General features: G+C 37.7%; 1 protein-coding gene across 1 annotated transcript; it reads right to left on the bottom strand.

Moving 5' to 3' along the window:
- Positions 1–845: 845 nt before the first annotated feature.
- On the bottom strand, positions 846–10,627 carry anxa4 (annexin A4). The gene is made up of 13 exons (XM_023268953.3): positions 10,472–10,627; positions 8,581–8,628; positions 7,046–7,133; positions 6,255–6,349; positions 5,258–5,371; positions 4,652–4,742; positions 3,634–3,713; positions 3,283–3,339; positions 3,103–3,196; positions 2,777–2,872; positions 1,613–1,671; positions 1,289–1,411; positions 846–1,061 (listed from the first exon to the last, which is right to left on the bottom strand). Exons 2-13 carry the CDS (start codon positions 8,587–8,589, stop codon positions 1,005–1,007), a joined length of 963 nt encoding a protein of 320 aa, XP_023124721.1. The 5' UTR covers positions 8,590–8,628; positions 10,472–10,627; the 3' UTR covers positions 846–1,004.
- Between the last annotated feature and the right edge of the window lie 403 nt (positions 10,628–11,030).

The raw sequence follows: 11,030 nt of genomic DNA, 5'->3' as shown, positions 1-11,030 counted from the left end.
TCTGAAATTGAATTTATTTTTCTGAACAAATTTTAGTTTGTTCATAATGTTTTGTAAAAAGATAGTTCCCCAAATGTGAACATTTTCAGAATGTACTTTTTTGCACTAAAACAAAGGAAATATTTGGAGTTGTTGTTATTTATAGGTTATTATGTTATGATTTTACTGGTCCGGCCCGTTTGAGATGAAACCGGGCTGAATGTGGCCCCTGAACTAGTATGAGTTTTACACCCCTGGTCTAAAGGGTGTTTTGCTGTGAAGCCAGACTTGCTTGTATTAAAGTTTGTAGATGGAAAAAGACTAGAATTGATAGCGGGGAGTCATGTTGTCCAGAGACAGGGAGAGAACACTCTTTAAATTCTACATCACAAAAGTTTTACTGAGACACAAACATTGCAGATGAGATGTTTTGTAGCTTTGTGAAAAACATCTCTGATCAACTTTATGGAGAGTTGTGTTGGTTCCACCTAGTGGTCACCTTGAGCATATTATTTCCTCGACGTGCTGCTCTGAGACAGAGCTGTAACTTCGTATGAGCTATGTGACGTCCTCTTTAACCTGATTAGAGCACACTTTACTGCCTCCCAAATCAAGCTAGCATCCTGTTAATGTAATTGAGTCAAATGATACAGGGCTGACTCAACAAATGAGGAACTGCGACCAATTAAACAAATGGACTTCACTGACCAGACGCTGATGAAAATGTTGCAGTGTGACAAGAGTGAGAGCTGGAGGCCAATAATACTCATCTATTATGTTTGTAAAGACGTGAGAAGCATATTTCTTTCTCCAGTACCATTAATTAATCCTTAACACAGAATCAATAAGAAAAGCGCAGACATGTGTAAAAGGTCACTGGTCTTTGGTTTAATTGGTTTCATAAACAGTAAAACAAGGAACTGTGTCAATCAGTGAAATGTGAAAGACATGGAAAAGGGAAAAAGCCTAACAAAAAAGTGGCTTTTAGAGTAAAAACGTAGCTGAATGTTGCTCTGACGCGTCTTTTACTCGCCTCCACACAGCTCCAGGAGGATTTTGCGGTAGTCACCAGATGTGTCTCCCTAAACAGCGAGAGAAAGAACAGTGAGACTTCAAAAGACTGGCATCAGGAGTTACTGCGAACCAAACTGAAACTCTGATATTTTTGTTTAAAGCTAAGATATGAAAAACTACTTCTACAGGTGGGACTTGAGCAATACGTTTTCTAAGAATTTACCACAGTTCAAAAACAGAATTGCTATTATTACATCACCACTGACATATTACAAAGCGTTTTCTGACTACTCACCTTGATGAAAGAGTAGAGAGTCTTTCCATACATCTTCAGGAACTGAGCCTTAATGTCCAGCATGTCAATCTCTGCTCTGGCCACCATTATCCTGATGAGGACAGTATCTGTGGTACCCAGCCCCTGACAAGAAAGCAAAAATATAAATACAGTAATCGTTTTTATCGGAAGTTGTGTGACGGTGCACGTGAATTAATAATGTGTTTCTACCTAATGCTCTGACAATTTGATATGCAAAACATACATAAATGATACACACTCACATACAATATACCAACACAAATTAATAAGTAGCAGCTACAAATTACAGCATGAAATATTTACCTTCATTGATTTGTATAATCGCTCTGCAAAGAATGCTGGCTTGCTCCTTATGCATTTCACTAGAAAGCAGAAAACAAATGCCAGTCATAAGACAAAAATCTTTCATTGGAAAAATCTGAAATGCTTGTTTTGAAGAGTGGCTCCATCTGGAAAGGTCAACTCACAAACTGCTGTGAGACAGTCTCAAGAACACTGGAGGGTGTCTGACTATATCTGGTTAGGTTTTTCAGTATGTAAGCCAGCTTGTTTTTCAGTTACGTTCAGTGTCTGGCATGAGTATAAACAGGTATAAGCCTTCCACGATGCACAGATTGATGATGAATGAATGAATGTTTTATTTCGGACATGTCAGAAAAAAGCCACAAAAACAAATCAAAATAGTCAAAACAACAACAAAACAAATTAAAACACAACAAAACAAACAAACGTAACAAAAAAAGCAATAAATAATAACCCAACATATTCGAAAAGGAGTAGGATGAAGCATAAGCTTATTTACTCCAACCCCTATTCCATTTCGACCATCAGTCACTCAGTAGTCTACTCCCATAGTTATTTATGTAACGTATATATATATATATATATATATATATATATATATATATATATATATATATATATATATATATATATATATATATAAAAATAAAAATTATAGAATATGGTATGGTATGATAGCTCATTTCATGCAGACTGCGATGGATTGAACCAGTATGTATGCACCAGTGTATGAAACAGTGCATACTTTGTAAGGGTAACTGTAGTACATGCAGTCTGTTTCTGTACTTAATTCCATAAAGACCACTTGGCTGTTTGTTGTTCAGTCAATTGTTAACAGTGCAATAAATTTATCTCTGCCGTTTGCTTTCATGCTTGTTCTTCTCACTGTCTAATCAGCTCCTTTTGCATAAATATTTATACTTTTTGTCCTCTAATTTCATTTTACATGATGTGTGTAAGATGACAATAAAAAGCATTCTATTCTATTCTAGTAACCAGGTATAGCAGAGTCTATTAACTTTTATTTCAATGATTAGTTTCTGTAGGTTCCATTTTTTTCTTTGCTACTGCTAATTTGAACTTGATTGTAAACAGCAGGATTGAATCGTCATAGAATGGCATTAAATAAATGATTTGAAGAAACAAGTTATTAAAGAAACAGACCGATGGCCAGAAAGACGTCCTCCAGACTGCCAGACATCTCCCTCTTAATACTGTCCTCAATTGATCTTCCAGAAATCTTCTGATATTCCTCGAACACTGCAGGGAAATGCAATATAATTAACGGGGAATATAGACATTAATCAGAGTGTTCTGCTGTGTCACTAATTCAAGGATTTTGAGAAAATGTTTGGTCATGAAACTACCACTAGGGGTCAGTAAAACCCCTTACATGACGTGACATACAGCCTAATCATAAACATTACGACATATAACATGAACTTCTAGTGTTCTTTTTTGACAGGATCCATTTGAATAAGAAGGAATACCTCGCAGCAGATGGTTCTGGTTCCTCACACAAAGCACCGTGAGGAATTTAACCTCGTCTGTGCCCCATCGAGCCTCACCAGCCTCATAGATTTCCTACAATCACAAACATTTTATAAAATAAATCATCCAAGATGTCATAAGTTAAGCTCATCATTAGATCCCCAGACCTGAAACTTTACCTTGGCATCTAGAACCGCTTGGGCCTCGTCCACTTTGTCGCTTTCATCCCGGCCAGCCTGCAGTGCAGAACACAAAGCAGTTTAGTATACAGCCACATTTGACACAGAGAACACAAAACTGATGTTTTAGTTATGCAGAAGTGACTCGTTCTTCCTCTTTGCTGATGAAATAGCAGTTTAACCACCATGCCAAGAATTGCTGAAACTTTTCTAGTAAACACCAGGAACTTAATACTTACACACATTTTCTATCAGATGATGCTAATGCTTTTCTATCATCTACAATAACAGGCCATTAAAACATTCACATCAGCACAAGCTAGGAGAGGCAATGGGTCGATGTTTGCTCACCGTGAGTAAAGAGACCAAAACCCTTTGAAACATTCCAGATGTGTCCCCACACACAGCATCTTCCAGGCTCTTCCCATATTCTGCCATGAAAAATATGACCAACAGATAAAATATAAAGCACATTCAGTCACATATTGGGCACTATAGGGCAGAGAAATAAAAAAATACCAGACAGATACACAACCAGTATGCACTATAGCACATGTGGCTACGGCTAAAAATGGTTGCATTCACCGGCTTATAAAGTTTTAATGACTAGTGCTTTTAGCAAAATGCCATCTACTTCAATATCAGACATATACAGAGTTTCTGGCCAATAGATGAATGTGAAATCGATATGCATTCTCCTTTGAACTGCTTTTGTTCTACTGAGAAATTTATCTTGCTATGTTTTTCATACCCTTCAGTGCTAGCCTGTTAGCGTACTGTGTGGTTAATGAGAACTTCGCAGACTCAGCCATCCATCAAATTGTACAAAAACCTAAGATTTTCTGTGATTACTGCACTATGAACAACCACATTCAAATAAAACAGTCATTTTATTCAGTGTCAAATTGGGAAAAAAAAAACCTTGTAAATTTAAGGAGCTGTGATGCAGATTCTTTATGAGAGCCATAAAGACATTGAGGTTTTAATGGGAAATATTTAGCTACAACTGATTACAGTTCCATTAGTAATCATCTATAACCTGTATAATCTTCATAAAACATGTAAACAACACCACTAAGTGCTACACCCCAAGCAATTTATTTATATGTGCTAAAATTACTGTCTTTCCAACCACAGAGGAACAAATAAGCAAACAATAAACCATCACTTGGAGAGCAGCAATGGCTTTTATGAATAATTTACGGCATCTACTGTTTTCTAATAATGGATGTCATTGCATCTCCAAACAAGAATAGAGGCTCTGACACTGGTACACAATATCATATATCATACACAAGCCACAGGCACCAACAGACACTGAGACATACAGCAACCTGATGTCAGAAATTCTATTCATAGAAGAAATTACCTTTCTTGTAGACCGCATTGATGGTTTTTATTTCCGCATTTGATCTCGAAGCGAGAATATCAATGAGACATGCCTCTTCTGTTCCAGCCCCCTGTGGTTATCCCATAAGCCGTAAGTTAAAATCAAGGGGAAAGGAGCTTAAAGGATAAGGCAGGCTGTAGTATACGTTTTTGGTATTGTCAACAAATTCTATATAAATAGCAAAGTCAACAAAGCTTTAGTTGTCTCTTAATGGTGTCAGATTTCAAAAACATTCCTTCCTACAAGCACTAAAGACAAATCACAAGTAAAAAAGCTAAATAACTTCCCCAAACCACCATTTTAAGCAACTTTTAGGCAAGTAAGAGTAAATAACATATTTGTTGAGGAACAGACTTACAACTAAAGTACAGTTTGTTACATTAAGATTGTGACAGAAGAGTGATTTTAATAGTTTGTATGCATCAGTGGTGGTTTGTGGTACACAAGGTTAAACTATATTAGACTTTGGCCACACAGACAATACTCATCTGTTCATTGTTGACTTCGGTCTTTTAGTAGGATTTAAGAAAAATACCCAATATCATTGTTTGGTAAAGACTGAACAAGTGATTGAGAAACTCTGACCTTCATTGCAGTTCTCAGCTCGTAGGCATCGTACACCGGTGCCAGCATCAGCAGGCTGAGAACAACGCTCCTGAAGTTCCCACTCAGCTCTGAAGACAGCTCATCAGCCAGGTCCTGCAGAGGACGACCGGAACAGACAGATTAACACTGAACAGCCACTCCCAGCGCTTCCAATAATTCATTATGAGAGCATCTGTAAGGAGAGCTTATTCTCTTTGATGTTAAATTCAACTGAAACGACTTCATGTTCAGGTTTTCGTTGTCCCAGCGTGAGCAGGACTCAACTTCCCACATTCCAGCAGCACTCGGGTCTCCGCTAGAGGGTGTGGTTTCTGGAAACGGTTTTGTGAACAGAGAAGCTCGACTATGTGACCGCATGTGGGTGTCGCCATGTGCAGCATGACTCACTCTTTCTGCTTGCAAGGATTCCTCTGACAATCATTCATTCCCTGTTCTGTAGTTCCCTAAATGAACTTTCAGATAACTTTATTGATCTCTAACTGGACCCTGTACAATGAGTTAGTGATTATCTCATAGTGTCAATACAATAAAACATCCAGACTTCCCTTTTTTTTTATTAATATATTGATTCCATTATTCATGAAACAAAGACACAGTTAGAAGCAGGGTTCAGTGTGTGTTTATCTTATAGAGGGGTACCTTCAACTTCCCAGCAGATTACAAGGCCCTCTCTGTGTTTGTCTTTGTTTAACATTAGCATTCATTTCTGCCTTATAGTTAATGGTTAACTTGCACTTCATCAGCTCTGTGTTAGTACAGCAGAACCCCACCTAAAGTGAACAAAATGATGAGAGTACACAGTGGAAGAGGATGACACATCCACTGGTGCTGCCAAAAGTCTCCGGCTGCTGTTCAGACTCATCTGCTATCTGGCAACCGTTTCTTTTCTTCCTCTGCTTCATTCATGTTTATTCAAAATCACCTTTTCATTCACAAAAACAGAATTTTTTTCTGCCTTCAAGCAGAAATGTCTCACCTTCCCCACTGTTTGTTTGAAGGCCTCTTTGATGCGCTGCCTCTGGGCAATAGTCCGATGAGCAAGGACCTCGATGATAGTTGCCTCATTAGTGCCTGAAACAAATATCATAGCAATAAATCTCAAAAACCCATCAAACTTTAATTAAAAGGATCATATATTCCTATGCAATTTAAGGAACAAGGGTTCAGCCATAATATGCAACCCTGGAGATGATCCCAACACACAGCTGTTTGTTGCTGTTGGCATAGAAACCGTCTGTTGGCAATGAAGCTCAAACTAGAGTCAGGGGAAGGTGATTAGACTAGTAAACTATAACAGCATCAACATTCCTGCCATAAATGTGGTGAAAGAGAGAACAATGTTATTGTAAGACTCTCCTGAACGCTTGTATGTTTGTTAGGAAGTACCTTTTTAAAGGTTGAATACCTGCCAACATAGTTTCAGAACAGTGTCACCCATAATGAGATTAGTTAAGTGCTGCCTCCTGCATGATCAGCACAGGCAGCATTCTGTTTCCCTCCATATCTGAGGAGTTGGCTGTACAATGCAATGTGTAAAGGTGAGGCAAAGTACAAGGACAGAGAATGAATGGAGAGGGAAAGTAGAAAACTTCAAGCTGCCATGACAACATGAGAACACTGCAATTAGTTTTCAAACTTCCCAGCAAAGGAAAGGAGAGATTGAAGAATATGCTCTTTTTTTCCATGGAAGCCCAAATATAATGACACTGTCAGATATATCTTTAGTTAATGATGGCTTCTGAATGGAAGAGTGGCAAGTTCACTCACCAGTTCCCTTCATGGCTTCTCTAAGCTTCTGGGCATCTGCGTCTGCATTAAAACCAGCCGCCTCAGTCACTGTTCCACGGTTTCCAATCTGGTCAGAAATCACAAAATTACAACCAGTCACAGCCTTTAATAATGTGCATTTTCCTAATTCACTGCATGGAAGAACACGTAAAAAGTTTGACTTTGGAAGGAAACTGCTGAATCCATTTAACACATGCAAGCTTTGTGTAAATAACAGCACAACTGGTTTAAAAATCACCTATGGTCCAATCTGCATTTTACAGAAAAATAAAATATTTCAAACTTTCAGTTCACCTACATGATATAAATACACTTTTCATTCAAGTAGGAGACATCTCTTATTTCAAAAAGCATATTTATGTGCCACAGATTCTGGATTTTTAAAACCATTTACTTTTTAGTCAACAAAATAAATCTAATCAATTAGATTCTAATCAGAGTGTGTTATATGTCTTTAAAGACAACTGGAGAGAACATTTAAAACTAGGAACATTCATGCTAAAGCACAGCGATGCCTCTATTCATGAGTTACAGATTTATCTTCTAATTGCAAAATACAGGACAGTCGTAGCTGTGCAATCTGTTTTGGAGTCTTTCACTGCAAACTTTTATTAGAGGAATAATTTACAAAGGTTGAGTTTGGCCATGTTAGTTGACATCATTGGCGATGGACAGATTAACTGGCTAATACAAAGCCATTTTGATACAACCAGTCAATTACTGTCTGAGGGAATGGCTAATGGGGGCTATGTTTGGTTGGTCCACACCACCTACTGGGACTTGGGGATGTTAGGTCTAAAATTAGCAGGGAACATTATAAACAGGTGCTTGAGTCAGCAAACATAAGCTCCAATTTAAAATCAGCAGCTGTACAGAGAGAATTAGTGTTATTAGATCAGCTAAGATATGTATCTATAAACAGCCACACAGCGCAGAGGCAATGCAGCAAAGAAAGTCCATGCAGATGTTCATTCAAGTTTACAGATTTTGTGTCTTTTTTGTTGTTACTATTATGTGTTTGTATTTATCAGATGCAAAACCCATTACATAATAGAAACAATATATATAGAGCATCTCTAAAGATCCACATTAGCCATTGAAAGCCCCTATCTGTCAACTGTTGCATCATATTTAAAATGACCAAATGGCCTTTTTTCACTATCAGGATCAGTACCATAACAGCTTTTGTAGGCTACATGGCTGGCAGTTAAATTAAACTGCACAGAATATGTCGTGAGCAACACAAAAAAGTAATGCAAATGTAAAAAATAATATTAATTGGAACTTTTTTAGCACATTTTGTGTCGGTATTTAGTATCATATGAACAAAAATAATTATTTATTTATTACAGAAGGTCTAGAATATTTCATCTTTACTATATCATTACAATTCTATTAATCCTTGCTCAGTGTCTAGTGTAGCAAGTCTCTACTGGTGATGCAAATATATGTAAATGTTTTGATTGTAGGACCACTTTTAATGGTGCACAGGTGGAACTGCAAAAACAACTTACTGCTGCCATTGTGAGAAGAGTAGATGTCCAAACTGGAGGTCCAGAAAGCTACAAACGAACAAACAGAAAACATTCAGATATCAATTGCACAAAGGCCAGCGGAAGAAGAAAAGAACGACAGAGGCAGTAAACTGTTTCAGGTTTGAATGTGACCCTCATTAACCTCTGATCAATATTGTATGTAGTTCATCATCTCATAAAGGGTTTCCATCGCACACATTTGGTCACGGGCTCTCCTGTGTCGCACATCTGCGCTGGCGCCGAGGGAGCTAATCTCATTAAGCCTGTGTTTGTTTCAACGCACCTGTAATTGTTCCACAGGGAGGGAAGGTAGTGACTCCCACCTGTTTTCCTGCCTGCGAGGATCAACTTACAGACTGATGTAGCCATTAAAGATCTGCCAAAGTCCACTCAGTGAAAACACAGTGAGAACGTCTATTTAGTTTATAAGCTCAGACAGATGTCCACAGTCCGGATGTGATAAATTAACAAGTCTTCCTTTGATTTATGATCAAGTACATTAAAGGTTTGTATTTTGTTGAAGATATTTCACTCTTAGTCCTTCAAAGTTTGCTGTAGTTGGGTGTTTATTTGTATTCCAGCAGACGGTGGGTTTACCAACAAAAGGTGGTTGAATCAAGAGGTCTGACGGACAATAACAAACAATAAGGGATAAAAGAATTGTGGATAACCGTGGGAAATGGAATGAAGGAGTGACATGTGACACTAGAAGGCATCTGTAGCAAAAGGTGTGCTATTTTCTTCATCAGTTTCTAATTAAACAAAAACTGGACTCCATTCCTGAAGTGGAGACATTTACTAATCAAACATCGGTGTCTTGTACTGTGCGCCCAGGAAACAGCCACACCTGTAGTGGTTTGTGATGTAAATACAGAGAATGTGGTTCCTACACACACTCCATGAAGTATGTATGACCCCAGATTTTATCTATAACTACATCATCATGTTGTTAACCCTTTGATGCGTAGACCACATCAGGAGATACCCATTTTCCATTGGATTTGGGTCACTTTTGACCCAGGTTATGCATCAAAGGGTTAAATCACAAGTCAGAATCTGTTTTATTGTGAAGTACACATACATGTTCCTATTAGTGAGTAACAGTAAACACTGACAAGTAGAAAATTTAAAAAATAATGAAAGATTACAACTTTCAAAAGCAAATTAAAGCTATTATAGAGTAATAAAAAATAATGTTTATATTAAATATTTACAACTGTCTAAAAGAATGTGTTCTTCTTTAAATTTTCTGTTCTTATGCACTAAATGCCAAGTCAAATTGTTTGCATGTGAAAACCTACTTGGCAATAAAACAGATTCAGATTCAGAAAATTTGTAACACTATGAAATCTTAAATTTGCATAATACATACATGTTTACATAAACAAATTTTTAACAGACAAACTTTATTCAAATTCATATTCATGCAAACATTGTACATTTTAATATTCTGGAGCAGAAAACTACAGGAACCCTGAACAAATCCTGGATCATACTGTTCTCCAAAGATTTGAATTTTCAGGCTTTTATTCTTTAAACGGCACATGATTGGATCACAAACCTCTAACGTCAGCAAATTCATTAGAAATTGAGCAATAGTACACGAAGTAATTACAAAGCAAAGGCTGGAAAAACGAAAGTGGTACTTTTAAACTCTCAGTCTATGTAGCCAAGTCTGAATTATAATGTTCATATGTGCTAAAAGCAATGAAAAAGTCTCGAAAGTGATTCAGGAAGCAGAACAGTTAACTTGGCATGAAGTTAGCGGTCACACCCAGCAGACAGACGCTCCAGCCGTCTCAGTCTGAGCTCACCTCGGACAGAAATCACGCAACAAAACACTCCAAATACACAACAAATGACAGCTTACCTGTCCTGAAGAGTGTGTAGTCTGGATGGAGGCCGACGAGAAGGTAGAGCGTCTCAGCACCAGGAAACTAAAGCTTATAACCACCAGCTGGTTTCACGTCCCACCCACTTGGATGCAAATATTAAAGAGGGTCCTCCTCTCGCGTGCATGTACGAGCACGCACACGAGTCACTGCTGCATTCACGGAACATCTGTCTAACGAGAAGGAGGAAACATCCTGTCACTTAGTGCAAGGACGCTATAAATAGACAAAAATAATGGCTTTTTAAAATTGAGTTACATAATTCTAGCAAAGCAAATGAAGCCAAATACAAAAATGAATGAGCTAAAATGTACTTCATGCTGCATTTTATTTCAATGTAACAGCGAGTGAATGCGGTTTCAGCCCCGCAGTCATTTTGCTCTAAAATTGTTAAAATTTTTGTAGTTGTTTTTACAAAGTGACAACACTAAAAATGCCTGATAATACACACCCAGAATTAAAATATGATGTGTTTTTTCCCCTCAGTGTTCGTGTGCAGACGGAGCGACATGACGTATACGTGGCATATGACCACAT

Source organism: Amphiprion ocellaris, chromosome 17 (assembly GCF_022539595.1).
Source record: "Amphiprion ocellaris isolate individual 3 ecotype Okinawa chromosome 17, ASM2253959v1, whole genome shotgun sequence".
Taxonomy (NCBI): domain Eukaryota; kingdom Metazoa; phylum Chordata; class Actinopteri; family Pomacentridae; genus Amphiprion; species Amphiprion ocellaris.
The sequence above is the reverse complement of the archived record's forward strand: the minus strand, read 5'-3'. Positions and strand labels throughout refer to the sequence as shown.